The 18,388-nt window shown below is 48.1% G+C and overlaps 1 protein-coding gene across 1 annotated transcript in view; it reads left to right on the forward strand.

Annotated features, from left to right (window-relative positions):
• The window catches only part of Nid2 (nidogen 2), a 60,531-nt gene that overhangs the window by 41,507 nt on the left and 636 nt on the right, over nt 1-18,388 (forward strand). Inside the window, exons 12-20 of the mRNA NM_008695.2 lie at nt 4,401-4,520; nt 5,634-5,882; nt 9,575-9,796; nt 10,286-10,455; nt 12,535-12,664; nt 13,080-13,251; nt 15,164-15,321; nt 17,217-17,340; nt 18,191-18,303. Of these exons, the coding sequence (NP_032721.2) occupies nt 4,401-4,520; nt 5,634-5,882; nt 9,575-9,796; nt 10,286-10,455; nt 12,535-12,664; nt 13,080-13,251; nt 15,164-15,321; nt 17,217-17,340; nt 18,191-18,303 (1,458 nt within the window). The remainder of the gene's footprint in view (nt 1-4,400; nt 4,521-5,633; nt 5,883-9,574; nt 9,797-10,285; nt 10,456-12,534; nt 12,665-13,079; nt 13,252-15,163; nt 15,322-17,216; nt 17,341-18,190; nt 18,304-18,388) is intronic.

Raw genomic sequence — 18,388 nt, forward strand, 5'->3', positions numbered from 1 at the left:
TTTCCTCATGGTTTTCTCTTACAATAACCGACTTTCAGTATTGTCATATACTGTAGTCTATTTAGACAATTTAGAAGCTTCCCTGAATAAACCTTTATCTTGATGCATTCTTCAGTTTCTTAAACATTCACACTATTGGTTATGAATCTGATTTTTAAACAGGCTCACAAGGCCCACCTGCTCCTGTGGGCCAGGAGTCTGGGCATGAGTCAGTAGGTGCTAAGTCTTAGGATCTCTAGTAAGGCTTAAGACAAGAGTCACCACTTAGTATGGACAGGTGTCAGGATTGTTGGACACAGAGCCTCTGTTCTGTCATAGAATGCTGTGCCCTTTGGTTTCTTGTCACGTGGGCCTTTCATGAGACAAGTCTGTTTAGTCACAAGTCAGCTTGCTTTATTATGGCCGGCCAGCAAGATGGAAGTCGTCATGCAGTGTTGTTTTACTTTGTTCTGATTGTATGTCTCTAAGGAGAGTCTTGATGGAGATTATGCATATCATGAGACAAGGGTCACCGAGATCCATCTTGGAGGCTCCCTTACAAACTACAGCCATGTTTGGTAACCATCCAGGCAGGCTTCAGAGAGGGGTTATTCTCCTAAAGATTCCACATGATAGTCTGTGCTAATCTGGGAATCATTTGCAGAGTAAACCTACAACGTGTTAGATATGTGCATGCATTCATATTTAGAGGTGTTTCATAGTCCTCATGTCTGTGAGCCAAGAAGGCTCCTTGCTGAGAGGCTCTGTGATGGGGAACCTTGCAGTCAGAGGCACACAGTTTTTGTTCCATCAGATGAAATGAGGCTGTGTGTGATTCCCTCCAGCCATGCTTTGTTAGGAACCAGGCTCCCTGGGAAGGTGCCCTTGGATTCGGATTCTCAGTCTGATTTAAGTCACTAGCAGGAGGCTTTGATTCGAAAAGAGTCACGTCTTCTCTGTCTTCCCTCTAACTGGAGCAGTTTCCATCCTGTACTAGTGTGAGCTGGATCGTTCCCAGGTTGTTAAGAACCTGGGTGACTTTGCAGGAAGAGCAGATTGTCTTGGAGTTTCAGGTGAGTTAAGGAAGCCAGGGTAGAGAGGGTCTGTTTTATTTTTGTTCAGGAGGCAGGTGAATGGTACAGACATTGTTCTCAGGAATTCTGTGCTCAGAGACACTGGGTAACTAAAGCATGGACAAGAGGGTGTGGACATAGAAGGAACAATGTTTATCACTAGTGCCACCACTACCACTACCACAATTACAGGTCCCAAGGGAGATCACCACATGCCACACAAACACAAGCAGCAGACAGTTATGTGTGATTGGACAGTTAGGGAACAGAGAGAAGACAAAGGCGTATGGACCAAAGCATAGGGTTCTGGGTAGTTTAAAGGTTAATCAGCACCAGAGAATTAAAACAATGAAAGCAAGGCAGTCATTCAGTAGTTGGATTTGCTTCCAGCAGCTTCTGTTCAGAATGAGGGCAGGAAGCGCTGTCAAAACTCCAAAGCATGAGCTACAAATGGAAGGTTCCAGACGTATTTTTCAAACAGATTCTTGAGTTTAATGGATGAATGGTGTTGGCTTCGATTGTGCTGGACTCTCACTGCCTTTTTTCTGTTGCCTTTGTGACAAGGGACTGTCCTGCTCCTCTCAGTCCTCCTGACCTGACCTGAGTCTTCCATCAGCCCCTGAACATCATCCCGCTCACTAATTAATTGTTATTGGAGTCTTCATATCAGTGGGGATTAAAAGATAGCCCCTACTTTTGAGAAGAGGCCAAAGTCCTTCCCTATCTTCTGTCTGGACACTTGTCGTCCTGTGACACGAGCTCTAACTCTCTGCAAATCCCATGGTGTTTGTGCTCCTGAAGAGATGCAAAGCAAGCTCTGAGCTCAGGCCCTGGGACTGCTGACTGACCTCTAGCTATCCATCATGGAGGCCCTCCAAGATGAGGCTAGACTGCAATTCTGGGAGCCTACAGTTCTCCAGCTTGGGGGTCAGGGATTTCTTGGGTGTGATATAGTAAACTTCTTCAAGGATTCCTTTCCTACTTTTGCTGGTTATTTGTGACAATTACATGGCATCCATGAAGAATGTAACAACAGGGGAGAATGACTGGTTCAGGTTTGGTCAGAATCCCTAAGTGAGGGCTTTACTAAGGAGATTTGGCAGCCTTGGGGACTCCCCACTCCCTTAGTTAAAAAATAGCCTAAGAAAGGACTCCCTGGGGTCCTGCAGTAGGCCCTGTGGTCAGAAGTTCCTGCTTCCTGCCATTGCTTGGGGTTCCTGTCGCCACTGGAAGTACTTATAGGGTATGTTCTGTCATAGCGGGAATTTCCTGAATTTGGCTGGAAGTTCATTTTTATAGCTTTGGCTCCTTGGTCAGTTTAGAGCCCCTCTAGGCCCAGCCAGCTCCCCAGTCGGGTGTGCCCTGGAGCTGGCCTTTGAAGAGACAGGATATGCTAGTAGGATAAAAACGACAGTTCTTTAGTAACTGGGATGCTGTCTAGGATGCTCACTAAACAACTCCCTTCTTAATCTTGGGAGGTGAAGATAACCAGAAAGGCAGTTTGCTTGCCCAGGGAGAGCCGCTCCAGGTGGAGTTAAGCTTGCTCTATTGAGCATTCATGGGTTTTTGGACTCAGAGGCAAAAGGATGAATAAGCAGATGCTTCCTAGACGGGTGTAAGGGCTTCCTGTCCAGGGAATGAAATGCCTGTGTGTAAGGAGCAGTGGCTGCCCACCAGCTGAGGAAACTCCTGAGCTGTAGGAGCGTCTGGAGAATGGGGGCTTGGGAGAGTCTGTCCCTGATCCCACTCAGATCTGACCCTGGTTATAAAGTCCCACTTTCCACTGGTGTGTGCCTGCCCTGCCATGACCACAATGAGCCCAGCTCCTTTTCTCGTTTTAGGTTTCTTGCCATCACCTTGTCTCGTGGTTTGTTGTTGTTGTTGTTATTATTGTTGTTGTTGTTGTCGTCGCTGTCGTCTCCTCCTCACACTTCCATTTGCTGTTGTGGGTATGACACATGCTTTGTTTTGGTTTTGGTCAAGCTGAGGTCCGGAAGTCAAACCTGTACCTTTTGTTTCCCCCTCCATCCTTTTTCCTCTGGCAGACTTTCTGTCCCCCTAGAGCTCACCTCACCCCCTGGCATCAGCTTCAGTGTTTCTGCTTCAGAGAGTTTCTTGGGGGTTTTGAGTGTGGAGTGGGGAAGAGGTGGCTTGCTATTGATAAAGCCTGGGCCAGCTTTAACAAGTAAAGTAAAAGGCTTATCAGCTGGCTTTGCTCAAGCTGTTCATCTTGCAGTTTTGAGTGCGATTATGGAAATCCTCGGGAAGCTCATGTGGAGTGCAGGGGCCTGGGCTGCTTCTCCGTGGTCAGTAAGTTCAGGCTCTCGCGTGCATGTGCATCAGAAGTGCAATAGCAGCCATCTCTTTGTACAAGTGAAGAGTGTGTTTCTGTAAAGCCGTCTCTGGTTGGGGGTGGGGGGTTAGACAGCAGTCTGATCAGGCAAGGATCAGTTTCCTTCTAAACTGAAAATGTGTTTGGGGCTTCATCTGACACCTGTACCTCTACAGGAATATAAAGGGAGCGGATTTCAAACAAAGATGAAAAAACTATTGTTTCCTATATTTATCTTTTTTTTTGTAATATCATTGACAGGAAATTAGTGATTTACAGTATAGGTTAGTAGTTGAAAGGAAATAACGTCTAGAATTCACAGTATCCAAAAACACCCCAGAAATACTCAATGGGATATTTTTCTCTACATACCCATGTTCAGCTTCGATTGGGTTTCTACACTGGGCATTTGTCTCATTTGTGTTTGTTAGCTCACATGCGCCTGGATTTAGTTTTGTCTCAGGTGAGGTTACAATTGCTGTGATGAGACCAAAAGCAGCCTTCAGAGGAAAGAGTTTATCTCGCTCACACTTCCATGTAACAGTTTGTTATCAAAAGCAGTGAGGCCAGGCCATCATGCAGGGGTGGAACCTGGAGGCAGGAGCTGATGCAGACGCTGTGGACGGGGACTGCTCACTGCCTTGCTGCCCATGGCTTGCTCAGCCTACTTTCTTATAGAACCCAAGGATGGCACCACCCCCACCCACGAGGGACTGAGTCCACCCTCACTGATCACTAAGAAAATACCCTATAGAAGCATTATCGCAGTTGAGCGCGCCCCTCCCCTTTATGTCTCTGACTAGTGTCAAGTTGTCATAAAACTGCCAGTACACGCTTTCTGTTTTGTTTTTTGTTTCTGTTATGCTTAGTGTTCGACATTAGCACGTCTCAGCTCAGACCCAGGGATGTTCTAGCCACGTGCACTCTGACCATGTAGTCACACAGCTGTTTGTGGTGAAGTCATGGCCTTCCTTCCTTCCTTTCCTCACCTCTCTGCCTGTCCCTGACCTCTGCAGATGTTGATGAATGTGCGGAAAACCGATGTCATGAGGCAGCTATCTGCTACAATACCCCCGGGTCCTTCTCCTGCCGTTGCCAGCCTGGGTATCGAGGGGACGGGTTTCACTGCACCTCTGGTAAGTGATGGAAGACCTGAGTAAACTCGGGAATCTCCCAGCTCCTTCCCTCCTATTTTCCTCCCTGCCCAAGATGGAACCTGGACTGAGGCCTGATGGGGGGCACTTTCCAGGCTCTGGATTCTTCTCAGTAGACTCCTGATGTCCACTGACCGCTAGCTGGTTGTGAGCTTCTTGGAGTCTCACCCACCCTGTGGCTGCTCTGGTTCACTACCCGAGTGATGTGCTTTGCTGGGTGTTGTTTGGGGACCCATTGAGGGGAAGCTTATTCAGTAGGAGCCTCATGCACTGGTGAGCCCAAGTCAGCACTCGTGGTGACTGCTTTCATGGGCCTTGGCCAACATACAGCAACATGGCTGCTACTGACCTGGGCTGCTTAGACTTAAGACTCTGGGTCCCAAAGAGTGGATGGAGTTAACTTGTCCTCTCCAGAGTCTCCCAGAACGCCAGGCAGTTTATTCTTCATTTTGCCCAGATATCAGCTGGCCCCAAGGCTGAGGAACAAACTGGACTAGCTTACATTTGTATTTATGTAGGGATGTACGGGGCAAATGGAGGGAATTCATAGTAACTAGGTAGTTGGTAGCAAAGCCCGAATAAGAACTCAGGACTCTAAAATGTGAGTGTCAGGCTGGCGAGATGGCTCAGTGGTTAAGAGACTGAGCTCTTCTGAAGGTCCTGAGTTCAAATCCCAGCAACCACATGGTGGCTCACAACCACCCTTAATAAGCTCTGACTCCCTCTTCTGGTGCATCTGAAGTCAGTTACAGTGTATTTATGTATAATAATAAATAAATCTTTGGGGTGCAGCAAGTAGGGACTGAACGAGTGGAGTTGACTGGATAGAGCGAGGCTGACAGGAGCGAGCAGAGGTCCTAAAAATTCAATTCCTAACAACCACATGAAGGCTCACAACCATCTGTACAGCTTCATTGTACTCACATACATAAAATAAATAAAGAAATCTTTAAAATGTTAGTGTCTTACTGTTTTTCAATGTCATAGTAACTTTCGATTGTATGGAAGAAACACTCAGTACAGAAGACTTTATGGGGGCCTGGTTAGTGTGGATGGGTTGCAGGACCTTTTATTTCTCCTTTATGTCTCCCTCAGACACGGTTCCGGAAGATTCCATCTCAGGACTGAAGCCCTGTGAATACCAGCAGCGCTATGCTCAGACACAGCACGCCTACCCTGGGTCACGGATCCACATCCCCCAGTGTGATGACCAGGGAAACTTCGTGCCACTGCAGTGCCACGGCAGCACTGGCTTCTGCTGGTGTGTGGACCGAAATGGCCACGAAGTCCCTGGCACGCAGACTCCACCCGGCTCCACCCCGCCCCACTGTGGACCACCTCCAGGTGAGCCTCCTGCCACAAAGACATCCCGTATGCCCACCCTGGCCTGGAGTCAAGGGACAGAATGGCTTTGAACGTGGGTGGTTTATAACCCAGCTCTGACTCTGCAGACGTGGGTCTGACTGGCTACTGTCTTCTCATGGCTTTTCTTCCTCCAAAGAACACTTGGCTGATATAGACACACCCATGTGCATGTTAATGTCATAGGGACATATAGATACAAAGTGACATGCAGGATCCTTTATGCATTGGACTCTAACTGCATAGATCCTTGTTGAGTTGTGCCTGAAAGCTGAGTCTCTGAGTCAGGCTGCGGTCCACTGAGAGAGGCTTGAGAGAGCTGAAGAGTTTTCCTAGCATAGCGTTAAAGCGAGACTCCTTTCTAGGTAACCGTGTAGAAAGCAGTCTGAAGGCTGTGCTAATGTTAGCAAGTAAATTAGGTATGGAACTCGGAGTGGATGCATTGAGCTTCCTTCTAACCCAATGGCCCCCATCCTTTTCTAGCCAATCCAGTGTGGTCTTGGGAAACCCTCTTTCCACAGCTGCTTTCGGAGGAAGTATAGAAACCCATCCATCTGATCTGAGGCGTTCATGCAAACATGGCCAAGGTGCTAGAGCGTGGTGGGCAGAGTCTCACGGGCACTGTGAGCAGCAGCAGCTTACACCGGGCAGCTTCCCAGCCTCTTGCTGAATTATTCAGAATTGGGCAACACGTGCTGCTGCTTCAGCCTGAATACTTCCTGATGTGGGAGCTAGTATCCAAAGAGCCACTTTCTAAATTATAAAATAAAAAGTAATGAAATTATAAAAACAGTTTATAAGCCACTGATCTCAGCTTTTAGTGTGTGAGGGAAACTGAGCCGGACAATTTTCAGCAGTCTTGATTCTTCAACATTCGTAACTCAGTATTTGTAAGATTCATGTATATAAAAGTTAGGGGCATAGATCTGGGAAGAGTTGGGGGAGGGAGGGTGAATATTATTAAAATAGATTGTACAAGATTCTCAAAAAAATAAAACTAAAGATTCACATAAGTTAACTGGTAATGGATTGCTCCACACTGATTTTGGGACACACACACACACACACACACACATCTCATCCCCACTGCTTCTAATAGGTTCTTTAGGAAAAAGATTCTGCAGGCCTTAAAAAATAAGGTGCCTAGAGAAATCCTGATTTGGTCGTGGCTCCTCTCAAAAGCCTCAGTTCTCTGTGAGAGGTTTGAGAGTCAGTGGTTCAGTGGCCGTGGAGGGATGGCTCGGCACTCTGTTAAGCTGATTAAACTAACATGTGCTAAGGATAGTGACGCAGGCACATTCCCTTGTGTAGACATCTCATGGCCCAGACTTCTTCCCTGGCACTGCTTGGCCCCGCCTGCCATCTCTGACTAGTCTCATTTGCATAACCAGGCCTGTTGGATGGAGGGTAGCATGCTCTGCACTCAAGACTGTTTGAACCTTAACCAATCAAAAGCAGGAAATAAGCAAGCCCATGATTGGATAACTTAGCTTATAGCAGTGGGGGATGGGACGGGTGCATACCTGTGAGGGATCTGAGCCCTAGTTGACTTGCTATGTGTTTGCATCCATCCAGACACAAACCCATGTTGGGTGGTCCCCAGAAACAGGAGTGGCTCTTGGGGGTGTTCAGTGTGGCTATGGTGGTTTTCCCAGCACATCCCACTGTGAAGTGGATGATGAGTGTTTCAGGGGGTAGCTGTCCTCTCTCCTGTCCTGGAACACTTTGGGCTGAGCAGGGCAGAGTCTTGCCTGTGTCTCCTTTGCTTCCTGTTTGTTCTTTAGCTAAAGCCTGAGGGTCAGCCACTTCCTAAACCTGTGAGTCTCGATTGAACTTGCTGAGTTTGAGATTAGAGGCTCTATTGGCTTCTCCCCAGCCTCAGGCGAGCTTGTGATGCCCCCCAGCTTTGTTCTTTGAAGTGTCTGGGGGGTTTTCAGCAGCAGAATGGACTAAGTTGTCCTAGGTTTTGAATGCACCATTGTGGCTGTTGGCTGAGTGCACTGGTTTGGTGGAGTGAAGGCTTCAGAAGGTGGGAACAGCAAAGCCAGCCCAAAGGCTGTTGCCATGGTCTCTATGTAAGATTATGCCTTGGGTTTAAATGCCCCCTTGTAGCTGCTGGCTGAGGATACACTGGTTTGGTGAGGAAAGGTGGAAGCAAAGAAACTAGCCAGTGGGCTGTTGCCATGATCCCAGTGTGAGAGGATTCCTGTAGCCAGGACAACACATGGGAGAAGAGACAAGAAGTCAAGACAATCTGTTGTTTTTGTTTGTTATTGTTGTTGTTTGATTTTGGTTTGGTTTGGTTTTGAGACAAGGTCTCACTATGCAGCCTTAGCTATCCTAGAATTTACTATGTACACGAGGCTAGTCTCGAACTCACAGAGATGAGCCTGTCTCTGCTTCCTGCAGTACTTATGTTCACCTCCAGTCAGAATGTTTTTGAAGGTAAAATTAATAAGACTTTTTTGACCTGAGATGTGAGGAGAGGGAGAGAAGGGCATTGGGGTGATTTCATCTGAGCAGTGGGAAACGCACGTGCTGTGGAGTGTAACTAAAGGCACGAGGAGCAAGTTTGGGAGACAGCAGAAGTCCAGTTCGTGCTTTCGTGCTGAGATTTGGGTTATGCCTCTGTATGGTAGTAGCACGAAGATAATTAATTGGCTGTGTGATTCTGCAGAGCATACGTAGGCTTTGAGGTGCAGCGATGAAGACAGAGCCAGAAATGCCTTTAGTTATGCTCTGCAGGCTATCTAACCGCAGTGAAGAAGTGATTTCAGCAGCTGATGGTGGAGCCTTTGTAGCTCCGTCCTCACGTGGAAGGCAGAACCTCTGTGACCCTGGGGCAGCAGCCTAGCAGAAAGTTGCAGGGTGAGAGGGACTGGCATACATCAGAAACCAGCAGGTCTTTCTTTAATCATGGTGGAACCAGAAGCCCGAGGATCCGAGGGCGGTTGGGGGTGTGGAGTCCTAGAGAAAACAGGATGGTATTGTGACAGAAGAGTTTGGCAGAAAGGCTCAGCTTTGAGATAGTGCCAGCAATACAACAGCAGTGAGTTCCTGAAGCTGGATAGGCCAAGAAGCAGTTCCCCACTGCTCAATGCCACCTCTGCTGTGCCATATGCAGTGTCCCGTCACCCTTGCTCCTTGTAACTGGCCACTGAAACGGAGGGCTATAGCTCAGCATGGTCTTCAGACTCTTTTTCTAGGGCACATAGATCAGCCTATGATGGCTGTTTTAGCAAAGAACTTGAGACAGGTGGGAAAGAGTTGCTTTAAAGTGCCATGGGTCACGGAGTCTTCAGAGAGTCTGAACAATGCTCTGCCATCAGAGAAGCCCTGGCACATAGCCAGATGCCCATGTGCATCTATCTCACTGACCTGCGTGAGGTGCATGGATGGGCTTGCTTGTCTCCTTGTTCTTGTCTGATGTGGCTGGGCCTCTGTGCCAGGTCCTCCTGGCCTTGGGAGATGGGAGCATCAAGGAACATCAGGGTGACTTCTTTTCTGGGTTTCCACAGAGAACTTCTGAGAACACATGTGCTTCCTTGGCCCAGTGTCCAGGGGCATGGCCAAGGCCTTGAACAGAGGGAAAGGAAGGCTAGGAGATCAGGAGTTGGGACCTGGAGCTGTACTGATCTTGATTGGCCATCCAAGGTTTTGTTTCTCCATCTTAGAGCCCACCCAGAGGCCTCGGACTGTCTGTGAGCGTTGGCGGGAAAGCCTGCTGGAACACTACGGAGGCACACCCAGGGATGACCAGTATGTGCCCCAGTGTGATGACCTGGGCCACTTCATCCCCCTGCAGTGCCATGGAAAGAGTGATTTCTGTTGGTGTGTGGACAAGGATGGCAGAGAGCTACAGGGCACGCGCTCACAGCCAGGCACCAGGCCTGCATGTAAGTGTGGCATGGCCCAGGCACTCCTGAGTGTCACTGAGGGTTTTCTGTTGGGGTTTCTGAGGTGGGAATAAAGTCATCTCATCAATATGCTGGGTTGACTTATCATCAAGGTATCTCAGGATCCCAATCTGGATTTAACACTGGCTTTGCCACTGTTATAAGAATAGCTTGTCTCAGGCCAGAGTGAGACTATTTTGCCCCCCAGCCCTGGGTGAAAGGGGACAGTACCACCCTAGGGCCCCAGGGTACATTTGGCTGCTGTACCACATCCTAAAACCCTGCACTTGGTTAGAAGGCTAGTTATCTTTATCTTTTGAGTAAATGGCAGAAATATGAGTAATTAATCTTCAGGAAAAAACAAAACAAAACAAAAAACCTCAGAAACCAGGATTTCTTTGAAATATGTTCCAGGAAGAACTGGGTAATTGTGGAGGTTCTTACATACAGAAGTAACTTTCCTCCCTCTGTCCACCTTCCCACAAACAGGCATACCCACCGTCGCTCCACCCGTGGTCCGGCCCACACCCCGGCCCGATGTGACTCCTCCATCTGTGGGCACCTTCCTGCTCTATGCCCAGGGCCAACAGATTGGCCACTTGCCCCTCAATGGCAGCAGGCTTCAGAAGGACGCAGCCCGGACCCTGCTGTCACTGCATGTAAACTGAGTTTCTCCAGGAGGGCTGGGCTCCACGAGGAGGGTGGGGTCTGAGATGAGGAGGGTGGGGTCTGGGATGAGGAGGGTGGGGTCTGGGATGAGGAGGGTGGGGTCTGGGATGAGGTTGCGCCTTCAGGCTTGTGGGCCTGGAGGAACTGAGCTTTGTGGTTTTCAGAGGGAAATGCAGTGCTGTGCAGTGCAGGGACTCCTGGCATGCATGCCTCTGGGCTTCATCTGCTTTAGTGGGGCTCAGTTGCTGGAAATCATGTCTAACCCACTCTAGCCACTATATCCTGAGGGCATCATGAAAGTCCAAATAGCGGAAGAATTTCGGAGCTGTTGGCTGTTCATGGGAAGATCATTGTTACCTCAGGTTCCTGGGGGTTCTGTTCTGGTCACAGACATTTGGAAGTGAAAACAAAACAAAACAAACAAACAAAAAACCACAGAGGAGGTGGTCATTTGAGACATCAGGGTAGAAATCAGGACCACTTGTCAGGCTGTCCCCTTTCATTTTCCTTTTGTCTCTTTGACTCACTCCTTTCCTGGCGCCCTGCCTGGTCCACTGTACGGCTTTGGGGAAAGTGTGCTGCCTATTCAGCCCCGCCCCGCCCTGTCCCGCAGCCCCGCCCCTGGGGATGCTTATCTCTTGAGCTTGCAAGGCACTTCCATGTGGAGGGAGGGATTTCTTCTCTGAAGTGGGGACCAGAGAGACGGATAGCTACCATGGAAGCTGGTCCGATCCTGTCTTCAGTGTACACCGAGCAGACATTTCGTACAGGGCAGAGTTCTCTCTGTTCACTTCTGTTCTTGAACTGCTGTTCCTAAGAAAGCGTCAAAGCAGCCAGCGTGTGATGAAAAGAGGGCCTTTTTCTTCGAGATTCGAGGCTCCGGCCCCGATCCCAGTTTTTAAGAGTGTAGGGCTTTATAAGTTTCTCCATGCTAACCGTCTTGTGTTCTAGCCACACCAGATGGCTTGATTGCCTTTCCGAACATGTCTAAATGGGCAGGGAGGAGATGGTTATGGTAGAACTGAAGGAGAAGAGGGAATTACAAGCACTCTTGAGGGCAATTTCCCTAAAGTGTGACCTTCATACCAAGAAGCTTGGTTTATGAATCCCGTGAGTCCCTGGGCTCATTGCCACCTACATGAATGTGTGCCCTTGCTTCAGAAGGAGGGAGGACCTTTTAAGTTTAATTTTCAAATAAAAGTGCCATTGACCTTAGGTCCCCCCATATAAATGCTAGCTTTTCTACGGGAGCCAGATTCTTCATACAGTGTCTCATGGTGATTACTTTAGGCCAAGCCCTAGGAGGTTTTCCTAGGCAAGGCGGGGACTGGTGTGGCCTGTGTTGAACTCCGTGTCTGCTGGGGGTTTCACAGCAAGAAACTGGGTTAGAAATGGAAAGAAGCAAGGCCTGTGTGGAGCTCAAGCGGGAACATCGAAGATTCAGGGTTTTGAATAAGACGGTCATTCATCACGAAGGAAAGGGAGAAACTACCAGCCAAAGGCTGGCGACCACAGTCCTCCCAAATTGTTAAATCACAGGCTCTCTTGTATACTGCACAACTAATTGCTTATATTAAGAGGCAGGGGTGGCTACACCTTGGGCTGGGGAGGATTTCATTCTGTTCACCCAGTAGGGAAATCTTGTTGGCATGTGTTAGCAGATTTTAGAAAGGGTCTTTAAGAAAGTGCCAGGAACACTTAGAAGCGTTCATCTTTTGCACCATTAAATATTAAGGGCTTACCTAGCGGGATGCTCCTCTCATCAGGGAAAGGGCTGGTTTTTCTCATGAAGTGACCGTGTTCACAGCCAGTGCTAACAGTACTGGAGGAGCTTGCTGTCTGGAGGTAGTCAGTGGGGCCCTTTATAAATGCCTTACTGACTGCCGTTTTGGAGAAAATGAAAGCATGCAGGTTAAACGGCTGAGCCTGGCTCTGATCCGAGGGAGGAGGCTCCCCCAGCACCGCACCACCACAGCGCAGGTTGTTCACAGTAGTGCTGTGTAGCCGTGAACTTAAGGTTGGGGATTCAGGAATCCTAATCCTTCTGATGTCACCATTGGTCCTCAAAGGGCTCCATAGTTGTGGGGATTGACTATGACTGCCGGGAGAGGATGGTCTACTGGACAGACGTTGCTGGTCGGACCATCAGCCGTGCCAGCTTGGAGGCAGGAGCCGAACCCGAGACCATCATTACCTCAGGTCAGCAGCTCCTCCCATGGATACTTGGCGGTACCTTGTGTGTTGCTTCCGTTGGCCTGTTTGGTCCCAGTTTCTCCCACGCTCATCTAAAGGGAAGGTTAAGTTCTCTGCTGGTGACTTTAGAAAGGTGGTTTAGGATAGGATGAATGAACTGCCACTCCAAGAGTGGTTCGCAGTGAGACTGCAGGGTCTGGCAGTTTAGATTGCCTGTCCCTAGCACCACGGATGCCAGGTGCCATCAGGGCAGCAAGGTCCAGCACAGAAGAGACTGGATATGGTTTAAAAAGTTAGCCTTCGTCCTGGGGCTTAAGGCTTTTCTGTTCTATGCTCTGGATTCTGTAAGCTGCTCAGCAGACGGGGAACTTGATTTCGCCTTCTACACCAGCCAATGCTCCTGTCTTACTTTTATTTCCAGGTTTGATAAGCCCGGAAGGACTTGCCATCGACCACTTCCGTAGAACAATGTACTGGACAGATAGTGGCCTGGATAAGATAGAGCGGGCCGAACTGGATGGTTCCGAGCGGAAAGTCCTCTTCCACACAGATCTGGTGAATCCACGAGCCATCACTGTGGATCCAATCCGAGGGTTAGCTGGCTTTCTTTGGTCTCTCATGCAGATCTGTTTTGGAGACCCTGGCTCTTATATATGTCATGGGAAGGTCTAGATAGACCAGAATAAAAACTCAAATACAGTAATTCACCAGATATGTAGACCCGCTGCTGGGTGTCAAGCATTCTTGTAGGCAAAAATCAGGGGTTTTTTTTGTTTTTTGTTTTGAGCTTGCATGCATTGTACAAGGCATTCGGAAGTAAGATGACATTCAGTAAAGATGTTAGTTAGTCTGGGATGGGATGTGTCACACGGAGAAGCCAGACCCCATCATGGAGAATCCAGAGGATGCCTGGGTCAGACGATCATTAGGCAGGGCCTTGGAAAAGGATGGGTCTGCAGAGGGAGTTGTTTCCTTCAGCCGTTCCCTGAGCAGAAACACCACAGCAGGGTTTTTGGGTTTTTTTTTGTTTCTGTTTTTTTCTGGATGGAGAGTGTACAACGTCAAGATAAAAATGTTCTCTCTGTGGCAGTGCCAAGGCCGTCAACTGGGGTATCCAGGCCTGGGTCAGAGGTCCCAGGATTACTGAGCTGCAGCGTCCACAAACACAGTTACAGAGAAACCCTTCAAGGTGTGAAGGTTCTTCCTGAAAGTTCTACACAGGAAGGTTCCTTATCTGCGGGACTTAATTAACCCTTGAGGCTCCTCTTTGATGGTCCCTGGTACTTAGTCTGACCGGTCAGGGACTGAACAATGGCACCTTGTTCGGTCATTAGGCTCCAAGATCTAGAGTCTAGAGGACAATGTCACAGCAGTGTGCATGCATGTAATGTGAGCCCCTCCTCGCAGCTCCAAGGAGACTGCTCACTGTGTGGTTCTCGGCCTGCCACAAGTAGAAACTGCTCTCTGGCTCTCACTGCCACCCACAAGGAGTGACTGCCACACAGAGGAAACTGTTTCTCTCCCTCTTGCTAGGGCTCCCTGTGGTTCAACCAAAAGATATCTATGGCTTTCATGGAAGTGCCACTGTTTCTGCTCTGTAACCCTGTTTCCATATGCATAACTCATCTCCAACTAATGAGATCCTACTTTCTGAGTATTTTGTATGTTAGGTCAGAGTCTGTCTGTCCAGGTCATTGCCAGGTGTAGGATAGCTAAGTTTCCCTTCCAACACTTAGTGTTGTCCCAGGAAACTCTCCCTTGATCCCACTGAGTTTCTTATAACAGGTCCCATAGCTTCTACCACAGATTTTTTTCTAACAAATACATTTCTTTGGATTCTAGGCCCAAGATCTAATTCAAGATTTCAACAAATTAAGGGTTTCTGGGCAAATGCATCGGGTTTGTGAGAGGCAAGGATCTAGACAGTTAATAGATAATGACTTCCCACAGAGTTACGATTGTCAGAAAGCCATGGCAGCCTAAGGCAACATTATTAACTGTGAGTGAGGTATCTGGGTGAGGTAATGTCAAAAAGCGACAGCCAAAGGTACTAGCCAGGCAAGGCCAGCATGATCCAGACTTTCTTGGAAAGGTCCCTTTCCAAACTCTTGTGGACTGCTGGCAGGCCCCAGGCTATTGTTGGCCATTGGGCAAGAGGTAGCTTGCTGTATAAAATCCAACTTCCCCTGGGGAGCAAGAAAAGGCACTGGACAGAAGCCAATTTAAAAAAACAAAACAAACAAACAAATAGTGAAAGTGATTTTATGACTTCTACCGTACCATTCACCAGGAGCAAGACACTAAACTCAGCCAAATTCAAGGGAATTAAGGCCGAGAATACCAGGAGGAGACAATCAGCCAGTGGTGGCCAGTGTGGCTGATGCACAGGGTGTGAGGCAGGGAGCGATGCTGAAGGTTATACATTCGAAACAAGAGCCCTACTACTAAGCTATATGCCACAACCCCTGCACAGTTGTTCATAACAATCTTAAAATTTATCCACAGCAACTTGTACTGGACAGACTGGAATAGAGAAGCTCCTAAAATTGAAACATCATCTTTAGATGGCGAAAACAGAAGGATTCTGATCAACAAAGATATTGGATTACCCAATGGATTGACCTTTGACCCCTTCTCCAAACTGCTCTGCTGGGCAGATGCAGGTAATACTGGATGTGGAGAAAGGTATGCTTCCCTTACAGCTAGCAGTGTGAGCACTATGGGAACAGCACTACAAACCAAATCCTGCCCATCTTTATATCCTTTCGTTTAAATTTCAGTCAGCACAGAATATACCAGATCTGTAAGCTTTAAAAGAACCTTTTACAGTGATTCTTACAGTAAATTTTCTGGGGCTTAGGGAGGAGGCTGGACTGTGTAGCATGTCTGTCCTGACCCCTGACCCCACTGTGTAGCATGTCTGTCCTGACCCCTGACCCCACTGTGTAGCATGTCTGTCCTGACCCCTGACCCCACTGTGTAGCATGTCTGTCCTGCCCCCTGACCCCACTGTGTAGCATGTCTGTCCTGCCTCCTGACCCCACTGTGTAGCATGTCTGTCCTGCCCCCTGACCCCACTGTGTAGCATGTCTGTCCTGCCCCCTGACCCCACTGTGTAGCATGTCTGTCCTGCCCCCTGACCCCACTGTGTAGCATGTCTGTCCTGCCCCCTGACCCCACTGTGTAGCGTGTCTGTCCTGCACCCTGACCCCACTGTGTAGCATGTCTGTCCTGCCCCCTGACCCCACTGTGTAGCGTGTCTGTCCTGCCCCCTGACCCCACTGTGTAGCATGTCTGTCCTGCCCCCTGACCCCACTGTGTAGCATGTCTGTCCTGCCCCCTGACCCCACTGTGTAGCATGTCTGTCCTGACCCCTGACCCCACTGTGTAGCATGTCTGTCCTGACCCCTGACCCCACTGTGTAGCATGTCTGTCCTGACCCCACTGTGTAGCATGTCTGTCCTGCCCCCTGACCCCACTGTGTAGCGTGTCTGTCCTGCCCCCTGACCCCACTGTGTAGCATGTCTGTCCTGCCCCCTGACCCCACTGTGTAGCATGTCTGTCCTGCCCCCTGACCCCACTGTGTAGCATGTCTGTCCTGACCCCTGACCCCACTGTGTAGCATGTCTGTCCTGACCCCTGACCCCACTGTGTAGCATGTCTGTCCTGACCCCACTGTGTAGCATGTCTGTCCTGACCCCACTGAACACCTGGAAACTTTGAAGTCTGACGTACTGGCCGCTGCTGCCACTTGGCTGAGCTGAGGTTAGTCTCCCTTCTGGGCCATTGTTATCACTTGGTGTGCTGCGATCCTTTGACAAATGCTGAGAGAGGATGTCCTCCCTCAGGATTGCCTTTGCTTAACCCCAGGATTATCTATTCTGTGGTGTGCTTTGCATTACCGAAAACCCTTAAAGACACTGTGTATGAGTGTGTGTGTGTGTGTGTGTGTGTCTCTCTCTCTCTCATTCTACTAAAGAAAGGAAGTTCTCAAACTTACAAAATATGTAGCTGGGCGTTTTTCACAATCCAGTCGTCAGAATATTACATTTTTAAAAGGTATATGAAATTCAGTCTTCATAAGAAATATGAAATTTGAAAATTCTTGAATTCTATAGGATTTTTTTTTCAAAAATTCAAAGGATTACCATGTAAAAATAACCACTACCATTATCTTTTTCTTATACCTAGAATTTATAAATATATATATTGGCCAATCTGGATGTTATGTTTTCAACTTAGAAATTTAGACTTAAAATTATAAAAATTCTTATCTTTAATGACCCCCCTTGGAAAGACACTGCCAGATTTCAATATATTAGATTCTTCCACAAAAAAGATTGAAGTTTGATTCTCAAAACTAGAGTTCTGCTGTACCAGGTGGAGAGGAATCGTAGGCCAGGATTTACAGATGCTAATGTGGACTGCAATGGGCTTAAAATGCCACATGTTGAAATTCTGCCTCTATTCCCTGGAGAAGGACCTGGCAGCTCATTTTTACCAGTGGTTTGCTCAGGGCATGAAGGGAACTCATTTTCCTTCTTGGGTGTCTTAAAAGGAACCAAAAAACTGGAGTGTACACTACCCGATGGAACTGGACGACGTGTCATCCAAAACCACCTCAATTACCCCTTCAGCATCGTCAGCTATGCAGATCACTTCTACCACACGGACTGGCGGAGGTGAGCCCCCGCAGCAGCCTGGGGGCAACGGGTTCTGCAGAACATGCTGTCTGACAGTCAGCAGCTTTGGCTGGAAGCCCAGTTGACTCTGTCAGTAGACATCGGTCTTGCAGGGCTATGACTTGAAATCATCCCTGCATTTCACCCGCAGGTTTATTGGGTGTTGCTTGCAAGCAGCATTTAAACTGAAGAAATTTGGTAGTAATTAATAAGAAGCATTTATTTAAATATGTTCTTAGAGAATGAGTTTTAAGCAGTACAAAGTTTTAAGTTGAATTTTCCTTTTTAAAAAGATCAATAAGCAGGACATGGTGGTGCACGCCTTTAATCCCAGCACTAGAAAGGCAGAGGCAGGGTGATCGCTGGAAAAACAAATTATAGATAATAATAAATGTTTTCCTTAAAGACTAAAAAATGCTATTTGACTCCCCGCTAAGAACGCTTCAAAACAGAACATAGGTGCACGCCTGAATCCTTTCCCCCATTCCTACAGTTTCACAAGACCTAATGGTAGTACTTGAATAGACCCCATGGGCCTAGCCAGAATTAGGAACTGATTTAATCACTAGTTCCTATGGCCACAGAACATAAATACATTCTGTGTGCTGTTCTAGGGTTTTGACTTAGAGAATGGCCAGGGAGAAGGAACAGTCGTTTGCATTTCCTGTAAGTACCTAACTGATACTGGTGGAGGGGCTACATCCAGAATCATTGGTATAGACAAATTGAGTCAAAACACATTTAGTGGAATTGCTTTTTAATGTATTATGGAAAAGTGCCCAACTGTTATCTACTGAAACTTGACCTTGTGACTGACCATCCATGAATCCTTCCTTCCTTCTTTTCCTAGGGATGGTGTTATATCAGTGAATAAGGACAGTGGCCAGTTTACTGATGAGTTTCTCCCTGAGCAGCGGTCTCATCTCTATGGGATCACTGCAGTCTACCCGTACTGTCCAACAGGTGAGTCTATCAAAGTGCATCATGAGGCTTCCTTGGACCAGCGGGTAGAGAGGGGCTGTGCTAACTGTCAGCACTGCGTTCCTTA

Source organism: Mus musculus, chromosome 14, assembly GCF_000001635.26.
Source record: "Mus musculus strain C57BL/6J chromosome 14, GRCm38.p6 C57BL/6J".
Taxonomy (NCBI): domain Eukaryota; kingdom Metazoa; phylum Chordata; class Mammalia; order Rodentia; family Muridae; genus Mus; species Mus musculus.